The sequence below is a fragment of the Barbatula barbatula genome (assembly GCF_947034865.1).
Source record: "Barbatula barbatula genome assembly, chromosome: 3".
Classification (NCBI taxonomy): Eukaryota; Metazoa; Chordata; class Actinopteri; order Cypriniformes; family Nemacheilidae; genus Barbatula; species Barbatula barbatula.
This window is the reverse complement of record NC_136764.1, coordinates 6,456,394-6,473,420: the sequence shown is the minus strand read 5'-3', so window position 1 is coordinate 6,473,420 and position 17,027 is coordinate 6,456,394. Positions and strand designations below refer to the sequence as shown.

The 17,027-nt window shown below is 38.8% G+C and overlaps 1 protein-coding gene across 1 annotated transcript in view; it reads right to left on the bottom strand.

Annotated features, from left to right (window-relative positions):
* Positions 1–12,319: 12,319 nt before the first annotated feature.
* The window catches only part of LOC306891271 (potassium/sodium hyperpolarization-activated cyclic nucleotide-gated channel 2), a gene marked incomplete at its 3' end in the record, with an annotated part of 35,497 nt that continues 30,789 nt past the window's right edge, over positions 12,320–17,027 (bottom strand). The window contains exons 6-8 of the mRNA XM_079451369.1: positions 16,725–16,965; positions 13,721–13,885; positions 12,320–13,284 (exon numbers count right to left, since the gene is read on the bottom strand). Coding sequence (XP_079307495.1) covers positions 12,320–13,284; positions 13,721–13,885; positions 16,725–16,965 — 1,371 coding nt within the window. The remainder of the gene's footprint in view (positions 13,285–13,720; positions 13,886–16,724; positions 16,966–17,027) is intronic.

Sequence of the window (17,027 nt, the reverse complement as noted above, 5' to 3'; positions counted from 1 at the left end):
GTGTTGAATGATGTTTTGTTTTGATTACAGTAATGGAATGACTGCTGGGTCTGTACATGCTGTAATGACCCAGTAATTCTAACTGAGCTTTATGTCACACATTTGTGCTGGACTTAGGTTTCTGATTTATTCTGTGTTCTTGTAGATCATTTGATAGCACATTGTGTTAACCATGAAAATGTTGTGGGTTCGAGTCCCAGGAAACAAATCTATAGCTGAAATACACTGTTGTTTGCATAAAAGCGCCTGGCAAATGCATGAATGTATTCTGGTATTCAAAACATTTAGATGAAAATTACTTTTTTATTGTTGCTTTGCCACCCCGTAAAATATGCGCCTCTTAGCTAAATTAACCTTTGCACCTGCAATTTTTGGAGTTGGGGTAAGGGGTGATTTGTAGCCACCTCGTAAAATATGTACAACATCCCCCGTTATGAAATAATAAATATACAATCACGCTGTATGTGTTTTGAAATCGTGCCGACTGACACAAAGAAAGAGGGGAATTTGTTTCCATGAACACAAATCAAAAGATTCAAAATCTCGTGACTATGTCACAAACTGCTGTGAGACGGAGTTGGAGACTAACACAGAAACATAACAAACACACACAGAATTACAACAAACTCACACATCGACCAAACAAACACATTACGAATCACAACAAACTCACACAGATTCAAAACACACAGTATTACAACAAACACACACATTACATTAACACAAAAAGAATCAAACAAACACAACAAAGTCATACAGACTCATTGTTACCAGAGACTTACACAGAAACACAACAAACACACAAAAAGCACAACAAAGACACAGAAAAACAATAAACTCACACAGGTTCAAGCTCCTTGTTGCTGCGACTTGCACAGAAACACAACAAACACAAACAGTACCACTACAGACACACAAAATACCCAAAAAACCTACACAGAAACACACACACAAAAAAACACAACAAACTCACACAGGTTCATGCTCCGTGTTGCTGGAGACTTACACAGAAACACAACAAACACAAACAGTACCACTACAGACACACAAAATACCCAAAAAACCTACACAGAAACACACACACAAAAAAACACAACAAACTCACACAGGTTCATGCTCCGTGTTGCTGGAGACTTACACAGAAACACAACAAACACACATTGTAACAAATGAAACTCAAAAAAACACAACAAACTCACACCGAAACACAACAAACTCACATAGATTCATGCAGAAAAACACACACACACAGTAATGCAACAAAAATCCAACAAACTCAAAGAGAAACACAACAAACACACACATGACATTAACACGCAATTAATCAAACAAACTAAACAAACTTGCACAGATTCATGCTCCTTATTGCTGTAGACTTACACAAAAACACAAAAACACTAAACAAACACACATAGTAGCAAAACAAACACAAAAAAACAACAAACTCACACAGATTCAGGCAAAAACGCACACACGGTAGCACAACAAACACACATACAGTAACACAACAAAGACATAGAAACACAACAAACTGGCACAGATTCATGCTCCATGTTGCTGGAGACTTCCACAGAAAGACAACAAACACACAATGTAACATACGCAAAAACACAACAAACACACACAGTAACAAAACAAACACAAAAAACTCAATAGACTCACACAGCAATGCAACAAACTTATACAGAGACGCAACAGACACACACAGTAACACAAAAAACACACAAAACCCACAACAAACTCATCCAGATGCATGCTCACAAAAAGCACAACAAACACACAGAAACTCACACAGATTCACGCTCCTTGTTGCTGGAAACTTACACAGAAACACAACAAACACACAATAATCCCACACAGACAAACATTTACATTTTACATTTGGCAGACGCTTTTATCCAAAGCGACTTACAAGTAGTATTTTTTTTTCTACAGTGGCACATTACTGCAGAGCAATCAGGAGTAAGGTGTCTTGCTCAAGGGCACTTCAGTCATGACCTGCTGGCACTGAGATTCGGACCGGCAACCTTCTGATCACAAGCCCAACTCTCTAACCACCAGGTCACACTGAAACACAACAAACACAAAATACATAACAAAGACACACAGAGATCAAACACAAAAAGATGACTGCAATATTTATTGTAGGGATTCTGTGTGCTGAGTCACAAAATAACCCCCCATGCACATCAGGATGGGTAGACGTGATGTGTTTTAAAATCACATCAAAATATCAAGCATGTTTTGATATCCTCTGGCTAAATCATGGTCTAGGACTAAAATATTGCAGTCTGTGCCCATCATACACTATGATGTATGTACTTCATCCTTAAAATAAGTCAACATCACAAACTTTCCATCAAGACAACCCAGATATAGGTATGTCTGGATAAAAATGTTTGTTCAATGATTTACAAAGATCTGTGAAATGGTGAACAGTGTGCAAATATTCCATATACAGTAAATACGCAGAGGTCCAAAATATGCAATAGTATGCGGCCAGAGTACTTTTTGTGATTAAATTTACTGCATATTTTAAGATACATCATTGGGTATTCCATGCATGCTGTAAAGCGTGCATACTGTAAGACTAAGCAGTTTCTTCTCCCATTATTTCAGAGGCCAAGTGATGAAATGCAAATTTTGACATTCAGAATTGGGCTGAACTCGAGTCGGCGTTGAGACGGTCCCGTGATAAATGACCTCGGGGCCCGTCCGAGCGGATCGCTGCCTGGTTTAAATCTCTCTGGAAAATCTTTCTGTTTTTTATCGACGAGCAGCTGCAGATAGGAAAAATACTTTGGGCTGAACAAAAAGAGCAAGAGTGTGTTGATTTATGGAAATAGGCCAACGGGATATCAAGAAAACAACCAGAAAATGCTTTAGAGCTTCAAAGATCAGGGCGGAGCGTTTTTCTTTCTGCGAGAGAGACGCCATAAAACCCAGCTGAAAAATGTGCCCTCGTTTTCTCCACGATAAACATCATATCTCAAAATCATCACGTTGTCCAAGATGTAAATATTTACCTAGTTTTTCTGTTACACATCTGTATGACTAACAAACGGTTTCACGGGACCACTAATGCAAACCTGCATCTGTCTACCATATGTTTGCACACTAGCCCATGCACACTGTCTACTATTTTTACAGTGTGTGACGGCATGTATTATGGCACACGATTAACAATAACGGACAATTTGCGTCACATCTTATTATAAAGGTCACATGACCTTTTCCCAAAAGAGAAATTAGTTTAATTTGCTAAAGGTTGATTTTGTCACTGTAATAAGTCTAGCCCACAGATGGCTTGACTAAAAGCCACACATCATACACCTTGAAAACTTCAATTCCAAACTAATTGAACTATAAGCCAAGAAAAGAAATGGTAGAGAAGCAGCTCATCATACAACACAAAAATGTCATCCTATGCACTGCATACATACTGCGGTGTGACTGTTATTGTTCAGAGTCGTGTACGTGGGTGGTCATGCGATAGGAATCCTTGGGCTGACCTCAGAACTGACACGTTCCACTGGGAAGATTTGAGACACAGACACCTCATCAGTGATGCAGCACAGCCACCGTCTACAGAGAGAGAGAGAGAGAGAGAGAGAGAGAGAGAGAGAGAGAGAGAGAGAGAGAGAGAGAGAGAGAGAGACAGAGAGAGAGACAGAGAGAGAGACAGAGAGAGACAGAGAGAGAGAGAGAGAGAGAGAGAGAGAGAGAGAGAGAGAGAGAGATAGAGAAAGAGGCTCTGTTCCAAAACCCAGTGAGCTGCATACAAGCGTTTCAAGGTTTACAGATAAACTCCTGATTCATAAGCTCTTGTAACAGGTAGGCAGCATCTTTACACATTCCCTTAAAAGACACCTCACTAGATTTTGGAACAGAGAAAGAGAGAGGAGCAGTATTGGTTTACCTTCATATAACCAAATTTATGGTCCTGTTCCTCTTCAGATCTGTTTGTTAGTATTTGGGGGTCGGAGGGTTTTCTGAAACCAGAGAACACAAAGCTCTCTGAGATAGATGCATCCTGATTAGCAAACCTGGGTCTGGTTTATCAGGTCAGAAGTGCACTTCGAATAAACGTTCCTGCAGGAGCAACACGTCAGCATGACCCAATCTTGAACTCTGTTGGTGTGACTGTAGGGTGGGTGGTAAAGCGTGTGTCAAAGACTGGGCATGAGGTAAACAAATCCCATGAAGTACAAATCATTATATAAAGAAAACAAGACAGGAAGCTTTTGTATGCCAATGTTATCTTTTTATTGCACAACAAGTCATCATTTGTAAGGAACGCTTTAACAACATTGTCACCGATGAATTAGATTACTGAAAAAGACATGAGTAATATTCAGCATATCAGAGCTACAGACATCAGCTAACAGAGCCATTGAACTGTTGAATTCAGAGGAGAAATATTGGGTACAGAGAAAATCTGATTCTGACAGAGGACATTGTCTACTAAATAAAGTTTTGAGCCAAATTAAACCAAAAATGCCAGATTACATTTCCTAAAATGTAACTTGTTGAACCACATCCTCAACCATTGAAAAGGATAATTTGTTGTTTTTCGAAAACGATATGAACAAAACAAATGGTCAAAAAATATTCCTCTTTACATGCACATCCAAAGTCTTTAGATCCCAAGTTATTATTCATAAACCTTTGTACATTCTGTGTTTCATTGTAAACCAGCATTAGCTGGATTTATAAGGTCTCCCAGCTTGATGTACCACAAACAAGTGCCCAAAAAAATCTGTCCATCTCTGACAATGCTGCAAGACCAAATAAGCATTTTGCTTTGGCAAACGCATAAAGATGTATATATAGATGCCTCATTAGTAGCTGTTTCTATGGTCCGCCATATTGGAACAGTCAAATTTGGTCTGTGAACACTCAAGAGCTAGTTGACAGTACATCTACATCCGTAGTTATGCACATGCTGTTGTCTAGACCCAAACATTAAAATTGCTAAACTAACACAATACAAGACAAAGGCATTAACTAACACAACATTAAAAAGTAACCTTGGTTCAAAAAGTCTTTGTACCATGGAAAATTCATTTATTTTTATTGTGAGTGATTTAAATGTGAGTGACCATTCTAAAATGGAGGCAATGTGTTTGGAGCTGTTAAATTAGGCACCTATGTATACATATCTATGGCGGTTATTCTCTTCCAGCTTATTCTGTCAATACAAACATAATTAAACAATAAACCAAATACTTTTAAACCTGGCATTACAAACAGTAACATCCCCAAGAATTGGGATTTGGCGTGACACAGGATCATGGGCTTTAAGCAGACTTTCGTGATTTTTTTCCTTCAGTTTTTTTAAAGGAACTGAAACAGCGTGTGGTCTTCAGAATGAGCCCATCACGACCCATGGAATGACACAAAGGTTACAAGGAGGAGACGTGGAACCATTACAGCTTAATGTTGAGGGGGCAAAAACGATTCTGGCCCGGTAAGTGAAGAAGACAGTGCCAGCGAATGAGTCTGCTGCCAACTGGACCAAAACATGTAACCTTCAGAGGGGAGCTGACTAATATCTACACAATGAAGTGTGTGAGAGTGCATTCAGCAGAGAATATCACACACACACACACAGCCAACAGTGATTAAGGCTTAGGGCCCTAGCAGAGAGCACATATCAACCTTTAGTCTCACCATCCGTAGGGGGAACGGCAGAAAGGCGCTATTATTTTAATTGAAGTACTTCAGTGAAATGCAAACAACAAACAATGCTATGGTATCAAAATATTAGGTACTGCGACAGTACATTTAAGACAAATATCACTTCTTAAAGGTCCACATGACAATTCTGTCATCTTCTACCCACCCCAATAATGTAACAAACTCGATCGATACTGCACCGATACTTAATTTCTCCACCAAAATCGATAGCAGATTATTCCGAATGAAATCTGCCGATGTGTGAATTAAACTGGTGATGTCTCTTAAAACCTTTTCTACAGAGCAAAAATTCACTGCGCTTTCCTGTCCTCTTTTGATTGACAGGATATATCGGCACTCATCAACGGCTGTTGTTAAACTATCGTCTGAAAGCCGGGTACAGATTATCGGCCGATATATCGGTGCATCTCTATTACAAACCCATATGACTTTTGCATAAAAGAAAAGTCATACAGGTATGAACCAACGTGAGGGTGAATAACTGGTGACCATTATCATTTCTGGATGAGTCAAAGCGGTTAAACCTGAAAACCCAAACCAGCAGCCAGACGACGTAGCAGCACATCAGAGGCTTAGCTGGGTTCGGGTCAGCAAGAATATAAACAAATCCGGATCCATTTAGTCTAGAGCGGCGAAGTCAAATGTCTAATCTGACGTTTCATTGAATCGGTTTAATTGGACGGCTTGTGTGAGTTCAAGGGAAACGACAGCGAGATACATGGGACGAAGGCAGTAAGACCATTTTGAAAAGCAACACAACAAATACAGTCCTATCAAAGTCAGTTTGTTTTTGCAGGAATTCCAATATAGTATCTAGATGGCTGTATATGAAAGAGATCAAACTAAACAAAGCTTTGCTGCTGTTCTCCCCACTGACAGGTTTATACAAGAACAATTCCGACCCTTCAAATATAGTCTGAAGTATTTATTTCAATGGCCAGTTTGATCTTTGTCCTCCTTCAGTTGTTGTTGTAGGTGTTTGTTTATCAAAGTCAACATGAAATCCAAACCGAACCAATATTTACTTTTCTAAGCGGGATTTATCATTGTTTCTGCACAAGAAATGTTTCCTTTAAAGTGCAATAACCTTCTTAGCTGTATTTTTTAAATGACTTTTTCATTGACGTCGAGCCGTGTGGGCTAATGGTTGATTTGACCCAATAGTCATAACACCCATCGAGTCAGGTCAAAAAAATCTTACCAATAGTCAACAAAGTTGAAATGGAACTGAATTTGAAGAAATATTAGCAAATCATGTGAGATTTGAATCGGGACAGATGGAGATGCTCTGGAGGGTGATCTTGACCTTTGACCTCCACGCACTGATAAAAAACACTTCAAAGGTGTTTGTCAGTACTTGACATCAAGTTTATTTTAGTTTACTCAAATTCAACTTTGAAAACGTTTTTATTCATTGATATTAAATTAAGTATTGACCTAAACATTTTTGTAAAAACTTAAATAAAGGAAACATTTAGATGTTGCCACAAAAATAAAAGCACTACAATGTTTAATAAACAAAAACATAAAAAATGAATCATACAATGACAAAAGCAAATACCAAAATTGCTAAAACAGTGAGTAAAATTGACATAAAAACAAAAAAGTAAAAAGCATTTCATGTTGACTTTCAAATGTGTGTGTAACAAATAACTCGACTAGTGATCGTACGTTTGTAGTCACTATACAGTATATTTAGTAACAGCGGTTGATATGTGTTGTTTGTATTAGCTATTCATTGTAAGGTCATGCTTTAAAAGGCTCTAGACGTGGCTAACAACAAGTCAACCTGAGAAGTCTTTCTTAAGTGTGCTAAAAAGTCTACTGATGTTTGTCATTCCACTGTGATGCCTTTGATCTGCTACAGCAAAACCTCCAACTGGACCTGTCCTGAAGTAGGGATGATCCTAAACAACGACTCTAATAAAATCTCGCTCAGTGTATCGTACACACATGCGACTCTGGGTTCCAAACAAACAGAAATGTGCAATTCATCTCACCCTGCATGGGGTTGATGCTGGGTTAATTGTTTCGCTAACACTTATTAGCAGCTACTGTACACATATTGCAAGGTTAAAGGAACAGATCATCCGAAAATAAGATTTATGTCATTATTTACCCATCTTCCTGTCTCAAAAAACAAGACACACATCCCATAAGCGTGACAGCTGACAGCTTTTTAATATCTCAATTATTTGTCAAGAATGAGTAAAATAAAATGCAAATAGAAACTTGCTAAAGTCTCATCCGCGTCTCAGATGTTTCTCCTGAGTCATTCGTTTCAGAATCGGTCAAACTGAGCTCAGATTTGTCAAGTCTGCAAACAAAATTCAATATTATTGAAGATCTCGATATGGACCATCACCGATGGAGTAAATAATGACAGATTTCAAATTTTCAGGCTTAACTATTCCTTCAAAAAAGGTCACATAAACGTTGCATTTTGTATTTCGTAGAGCCACACACACCACTAAAAGAGACTATTTGGAAACTAGATCTACTAGGCACTAGGTATTTACAGTACATCGTGCATTGTTAAAACAGAAAAAAACAAAGTACCCTGATTTACATGTGATGCTGGGAAACTCGAGGGAATCTGTCTGATCTTTCCTTCAAGCGCTTGTCTCCATCACGTCAAAGCTGAATAAAACGGTGAGATTTTCCAGATGGATGACCTGCATCAGGGCTGCTGTGAGCGGGTACTGTATGAGTCTACTTTGAAAGGACGTTAAAATAGTCACATGGCCAGCCATCTACATTCTAACAATCGGACAGCAGCTTAGTCGGGGCTAAATCCATGCAAATGAGAAGACAAATGTAAAAAAAAACAGTGTAGATATTTTGCATGAATTCGCGGCCATACCAAGCGGACAACAAACTAATTGGAGAGAAATATAGACAGTTTGTGTACATGAGCGAGGTAAACAGAAGAGTTTATCAGGAAACAGAACGAACTGAATGTGCCCGCGGACCCGAGAAACTCAATGAGAAAGATTACACTGCAAATGAGACATACAGTAACATCGACACATTTGGGATGGACAGACTGTCATTTTCTTTCCTGGATTAATACGATGAAATTATAATGTTACAGGAGATACACGAAGGTGTTGATATCGTGCCTTTATTTCAGGCCCGCATAAGATCACAAGGGCTTGATGTTGTTCAAAATGAAAACAAGACAAAATGTCAGTGTGGATTATATCAGGCGTGGTCTATGAATCCACACATTAATTCCTAAAACATAGCTGAACATGAGTCGACAATGCAAAAAAGATTTTCTTACGCTTTATTTTTGCTTTGATCTACATGATGAATATCTAAACACTTTTAAAGTCCCAGTGAAATAAAAAACGATAATTCCTATTCTTCCATGAAATCTTGCAGCGTTTATTGTAAATAGCTTGCCAATTGGCTCAATCTCATTTTAAAATTCACGTGCCCTCATAGTTTCATTCAAAATTTGAAAATCCAGTTCCGCCCTGTAGTGACTATCCATCCAGACGGCTTGGGCGGAGCATCCGTTAACTCCACCCCTTCAACTGTCAGTCTGCTGCCAGTTACATTTCAAAATTCAACGGGTGTTTTTATTCATCCAATCAAATCGCAAGGAAAAAACAATCCACGGCCACTCATTTTTCCTCATTCAAAATTCTGTTTCACTCGGAAATGTGTCAGAATACAGAAGTAAAAACGATTGCGACTTCCAGTTCACGGGGACTTTAAAGGCAAGATACATTTATTTGAGACGCAAAAATAACTGAAGACAATAACCCTGCGCCCCCCGAAGACTCTCTGTCTTAAATAGTATTAAAAATAGAATAAGTATGTCCCAAATCATAGTATGCTGAAATGAGTATTCTCAAAGTACACGGATGGCCAATGTTTCCCGTGAAAATTGGAAGTGTGAATCCATGGCTCTCACTAAATCCTTGGTGTTTCGAGTCAGATCCGTGGGCGTGGCTTGTTGGTTTAGACAAAATTCTTGGCGTTTCAAGTTTTCCGCAACCTTTACCATAACCCACAAAAACATAGTTTCTCTATCTATTTTCATCTTTTGGTCTATCAAAATGTTGTTTTCTTCTTGAATAGCTTATTAAATAAATACATAAGTAAATATCTAGCAATTGGGTAAGAAAGTTTCATTTAAATCAAGTTTAGTTTTCTACCCGCATTCTTGTTTTAATATTAAACCTGCTTAATTTTGATAATTTGTCAAAAAAATAAAACAAGACTTCGTTCTTGAGTCATTTCTGATTTAATATTTTGGTATTTGGAAAAATTCAGACAGAAATACTGAGTAAGAAAATCCTGTTTTGCATTCAACCCATGTCTGTTTAGAGCAATAATTAACAGAAATCAAAAGCAATGCAAAAAAAATGTAAAAAAGTAAAAAAATATTTTCATTTTCAAATTTCAATTTACACCAATCTGTTAAAAGCATGTAAAATTCATGAAGATGTTTTGTATGGGATGCTTTTGTTTTGTATGGTAGAATGAGCTGACCATTTTAATCGCACAAATCTTTTCAGAAAGCATTTTGCCGTTGGGAATGTGATGATTTTTTTTCTGTCCTCAAGACAGCGCTAATGGGGATACCATGTGCTTTGTGCTATAAAAATCAGGTTGAGACTTACAGTACGCGAACAAGAATCACTGGTAGCGAAGCGAGATTTAGAAAAATAAAAGCATCCTAGACATATCCGGGTTTTTCTGATGTGAAACACACAGACTCATTCTGCATTGTTACTTATCTATTTACATGGCAGTTATTAATATTCCGATTCCATTTCACGTACATTCAAAACTCCTTTATGCACCAAAATTAATTTCTGGATCCATGACACTGCCCAGCCTCGCACATACAATAATTTAACAACATCTATTTACAGTTTCAAAGTTCAAGTGAGAAAAAACTGCAGCAGTTGACAATGAAACAGACATCTACATTCTTATAAAGAAACAGATTCATGAATCAATAACCCAACCATTCAGCCACTGACAAACTCTGCTTTAAATTTACACCTCATTTAAATGCAGCATGTTTTAGATATACGTTTGTGCAAATTATGATACATTTTTACGACGACAGGAGATCACACAACATTATATAAAAAGTCATTAATTAACTGTAAAATATAGAATAAATAGATAGATATAGAAGATTTTACAACATTAGTCTGCTTTTAAATAATGTTATATTCTATTATTTCATACGAAGTAAGTATTATTTATATATATATATATATATATATATATATATATATATATATATATATATATATATATATATATATATATTAAGTTCTATACTCCAACAATAATCTTTTCAACTACAGATTTTTTTATTGTGATGCCAAACAATATGGAAAAAACGACATCGTTAAAAAAACACAGAAATATCCTGAAACTGCCGATTGCCATAGATCCATCCGGACATAATAGCCAAATGCTTGTAAATGATTTCGTAACATCCTCCAACATCTGCATGACCTCATCCACACAAGGATTTCAACATTCTTTGAATAACGCTGATGTCATTGCTTACGCTGCTAACTGACGTTTATATAAAAAGGCAGGGCAAGAATATTGCAGAATTATATTGCATGTGCGGATTACAAAAACAGCATGAATCGCAAAATATGAATCTTTTGGTTTCGTTCATTTTCTGCCAGCTAATTGAACAGGTTTTCCACCGAAAACCCAAAGGGCTCAAGTCTTTTTTGCCTCGGTTAAGAAATTCACTCAACGTGCACGACAAAACCACGTAAAAAATACAAGCATTCCACTTAGTGAGCACCGCTCCATTTCGCTAAAACGGCTTTATAAATTAAGCAAATAATAAGCATATGTGATCAACTTATACATACACGCACGCACGCACGCAGACAAACCATGTATATGGCTTCTAAACTTCGAATCAAGGCAGTTAAATAGAGGACGTTTCCATTAGACTTCCTTTGCTCAGTTGACACAGACACAACCAAAATTTGTGTTCAAGCTCAACTTTGGTTTTCAAGTACATACAATTGTTGTTTTGCTATTATAACGTTTTCCCTTTTTTATCTCCTTATTTACAGGTGGATATAAGATCGACCAGCAGTCCTTAATACTTTTTTTGATAATACCGTACAACAGTGTGAAAGACAGTTATTTAGATTGCTACACAGAGAGCTTATACAGAAAGAACGAAGGCGTTTCCAAACACTTTTGCGAAGCAGTAAATTTCATAATTGTCATCTCAAGTCCCTAATTTCCATTTCACCCAATCCATGTCCCATTGTATCACATGAACTCTACGAAACACACCACGCAACATATGAAAAGTTCCCCCCTTCATTCGGGACGATAAAGACAATTATATTAAGAGGCATCGGAAGCTGTACAGGGGTCAGCGCTAACTAAATGAGCAAGTAGAACCGAGGCATCCAACCTCGCTGATCTACTTGTAGCAGAGACTTTAAATCTAGTACAATAATTCTGTCCGATTGTCCTCTCATTGCATCTCATGAAAAGCCACAAGCTTACCTTCGCTACAGACAGCCCCTACGAGTACAGAACTCGGGCAAAAAGAATAAACAGTGACTCCCAAAAGTATTTCAAAGAGTCAAAGTTCTTGTCAGAGGTTGGACGATAGCCTTGATCGAGCTGTGAAGTCCGTTTCGGGAAGGCTGACTATGGAATCTTTCTTGCGTATAGCAGAGTCCAAAGGTGCTGGTCCGGCCAAGCCAGATAAAGTGCCCGTCTGAGGCGGTGTCGAAGGGTAATTTCCAACTGCTGCTGCTGCTTGATGGGACGGGACTATTCTCTGAGGCACTGCCCTCATGACCCCAGATGGCCCGGGGATGGCGGGGTGAGGTCCTTGTGGTGGGCCGATCGATGTCGAGGAAGCGATGTTCGATGGTGGAGGGCTGGGTCCGATGGGCGGCGTGCCATCTTGGGGCAGAGAAGGTTGGGATGCAGACAGAGCTCTGGCATCCTGGGTCAACATGCCTGTTTGGGGCAATGGGTTGGCACCCTTGAGCAGGGTGGGACGTGTCGGACTGGGGACGTGCTGTTGGATGAGTGACAGCTGAGAGCCAGAACGCCCACCCATAGGGATGCTCCCATACTGAAATGTCCGGCCACCTGCCGCCATAAGCGGGCTTTGCATCGGCGTGCTCGCCATTGCTAAGGCGGTGAATGCCCCGAGTGGTACCGCAACCGGTGGCTGCGACTGCTGAGGAGACACAGCCACTGGGCTGGAGAGGTTTTGCACAACCTGGAACCGTCGTACCATCCTGGGTGACTGCATGGTGCTCGGCCCTACCATAGGGCTGCCGAACTGCGGACAGAAGCTCATAGCAACCGCCTGCTGGAGGGACGCAATGGCAGAGCAACCCTGTGATTGGCCAGGGGGAGCGAAGATCCCGCCGGGGATGGAGGGTGTCATGGACATTGCACGGGGTCGCTGAGGATCTATCAGTTTCACCATCTCGCGGTCATACTTCACGATCTCTTGAATCATCTCGTTCTCGTGGTTGTTTAAGATGCCTGAGTTTAAGTCGTGCTGGACTTTGTTAATCAGGGTGGAATTCTTCTTCCCTGTGAGAGGGTGATGAAGAGTTATTGGAGTCTTTATATAAAGTTATGCATACAAATTCCAAAATGATCCAATTTAGCTGTACAGTATATGAGCAATAAAGTGTGACTGGTGTCCATTGCTAAAGGCGGCGAATCATTAAAAGAACTTTTGGACAAGTTAACATCCCAAATAACAAACATTAAGATAATAAGTAATTGCTTTTTGCAAATCTTCACCATTTTGCCTCACTTACCCTATTAACTTCCATAGAAAGTGCATTACTGTATACAAATATTGCCATTTCCAGTCAATATCATGCTGTGATAACTGACAGCAAGATAGCGATGCTGTTGATAAACTCATGAGCCTTTTTAACCCTTAATAGTCCATTACCATCTTTACATCTGTAATTTTGCTCTTCCAAAATATTCAGAAGACGGATCTGGTTTTTCTTACCTAAGCGATCCAGCCGATCAATGGCCACAGTCTCAAATGCCCTCCTCATCATGGGGTATTCCTCCAACACCTCATTAAAGTTGTCCACGGAGAGAGAGTACAGGCGACAGTAGGTCTCTGCTCGCACGCTCGCCGTACGACGACCTCTGGTCAGCAGACAGATCTCTAACAGAGGGAACAACCAAAGAAACTCACACACTGATCAACAAAACACATATCATTGTGTAAGATGAATTCTCGGTGCAAACGTATTGCATTTGTACAAGATTATTCATAGGATTTCAGTATATAAATGTGTATATAAGACGGGAGCAGAAGAGGAGTCTAAATCATTCTGATATTGCTGTTCAACAGCAAACGGGGACTTTATGACCTTTTCTTGACAGCAAGTGCTTTTAAATTGCTTGAAAACCAGAACTCTGAATAGTTTAACAGAGAAGAGGCAAGGAATTTGAATATCCGCCTGCAGAAAGTAATTAAACTGCATCAGACCTCATTCCAGAGAATGTGATGTGCATACTTATTATTAACATTATCGTGCTGCGTGTCATATAAATGAAAAAGTCTTCAAAAGAGAAAAAGAAAGCCACCTGATTCCATTACACATTACTGAAAACACAATTGTGAGTATTGATATAAAAAAATATGAACTTGTGCCGCCTCAGAAACGACTTGTTTGGCTTAATACAGAGTCCCTATAATGAACCCTCAACCACACGATTTTTTTACAATCCAAACTCCAGAGGGATCGAATGGAGTATATTTGATGAGAATGCTTTCCAGCAATAATTCACAAATAAGTTTGACTAATAAAACTAGAGGTGCAGCGATGTATAGGACAATAATCGGTATTTTTACACAATTTGCAGATATGCAAGGAACTTCTGCTCTGTATATATAAATTGTCAAGAAACATCACCAGATGTTCGATATCAATAACCGTTATATTAGTTAACAATGTTCAGAGAGTTAATAAATAATTATTTAATCTTCGTCATCGGCAGACATCACCCTGAATGATCGGCTATCTGTATCGGTGGAAAAATGTATTATCGGTGCAGCTCTAAATAAAACATTAATAAATCTGAGTTCCTAAACAAATTTTGCCAAAGCTTTTGATTTATTATTCCCACTCAAAAGTTCCAATAGGATATTACAAAAAATACATGTGAATGATCCTGCCTCTTTTGATCATGTTTTCTTAGTTTTGTGGCAGGATCATGCCAGACCCACTTGTTTTTTGAGAGAGAGACATGATATTGTTTATATTTAAGTCTTTATTTTACCACATCGCCATCTGCATTTGGGTTCTTCTGTTCGGATCATGACACCAGCCCACCTTACCAGGCATTGTTTCATAGTGAATGTTCAAGGTTATTTTCTATATTTAGGTTCTCCGGGATTGAATTGACCTCACACAATATTGGAGCAGGAGTATGAAACATCTCGCTCTTCCGGATGGGAATGGATGGATGAGAAATGTCCCGTTAGAGTCTCTGTAGATAATAAACATCATTCATCCTACATGTTGTGCGTCAACCTCTGTATTAAATCCTGACCCATCCATCAGGATTCTGTCTTTGCTCCATTTCCCTGTCGGCTCCCCAAATCAATCCACAGAAGGCAATACGCAACCTTGGAAGCCCTGGCTAATTTGAAAGAAGATCGTCATCGAAGCACCATTCGTCAAACCAAGAGCTTGTGAATCAAACCAGGATCTTAGGTAACTTCTTTATGTTGGATACACACATTTCTGTTAATGTACACACAGGCGCTACACTATGCTTTGCATCTAATTTGTTCCTTTTCTAAGCAAAATATCTCTATACACACACATGCAGTACACAACAAGTTCAACAAACAACTACTTTAAGAAGGAAATCGGATCTAACGCAAAAAGGAAAATGTTTTTGCTCAGATGTTGCTCTTTCCTAGCTCTGGAGACTTCTTGAAGTTCACAATTGTTTATTTAGGTATGACCTCAGATGTTTCTCCTAAGTTGAGAACTTGAACTTAAAACGGTTTTTTTACGGGAATACATAACATTTCAAACTTTTGATTTAAGAACATTTTATGGCAATTAAGAAGAATATTCTTTTTAAAAGGGATACTTCCAAAAATGAAAATTCTTTCATCATTTACTGACCTTCGAGTTGTTCCGAATGTGTATACATTTATTTGTTCTGATGAACAGAGAGACAGATATTTCGAAGAATGCTTTTTGGAAAACAAGTGAGAAAATCAAGCCCCTTTACAAGTAGCATCTTTAGTCTCTAAATGAATCATAGATGAGTTCAAAACATCAGTGACATTTTCCTCAGTGTAATACGGAGACGCAGACCTTTCTGAGAATGATGTCTAGTATATCGGGCTGCCTCTCTCTTATTTCTCCATCTCAGGCTACACAAGTCTTTAGTTTATCTCTGACCTTTCCAAGGTCACGCACTGAGTGCTCTTCCAAACCCCCCTGCCCCCTGCAGCTAAAAACGGCTGACTCATGCGCATTTAGCGCTGCAGAGAGATTATATTCCACAAACACATCTCGCCACACACAGCATCTACAATTCAGCCGCCTTTTGGGTTTCTCTGCCAACAAATTGGAGGTATAATTGATTTTAACGTTCTGCTTTACATGACTCCTGTAGATTTACAAAAATGCTGAGATACAATGTTGTTTGGTTACCAGCAGTGTTTTTATATTTCATTCAGGTTTTGAATGACATGACGTTGATTGAATTATGACATTTTTGGGGGGGAACTGTCTGTTTAGGAACCAGAGTTCAATCTAATAACGTCCATGTCCTGTCAAAGTTCAATTCATTTATCATAGATATAATAATGTTACATAGAGCGCTTCAATGGAAAAGGTTACATAATATCCACCTTAAAATATCTTCATGTGTTATGGGGTTGAGTTAGTATTTAAGCACTTTAATTTAAGAATATGCTGGTACCATCCAATTTATGCAGAAATAATACAAGAATAATATGAGTGGGATTGTACCTCCAAAGTAGGAGCCATCAGAAAGTTTCAAGCCAACAGTTCCTTTGGTAATAACATTGACGACACCGTGTTGGATGAAGTACATCTTCTTGCCGATGGTTCCTTCGCGGATGATGTAGTCGGCCGGTTGGAAGACCTCAAACCGCAGTTTTGTTAGCATGGCTGTCACAAAGTTGGGTTCAGCGTTGGCAAATAGAGGCATAGAGGCCACCAGCTTGCGGCAGTTAAAATTCACTATTTCCTGTGACATGATACAAACAGACATTATATTACAAATGGTACAAATTTTATATACACAACAAC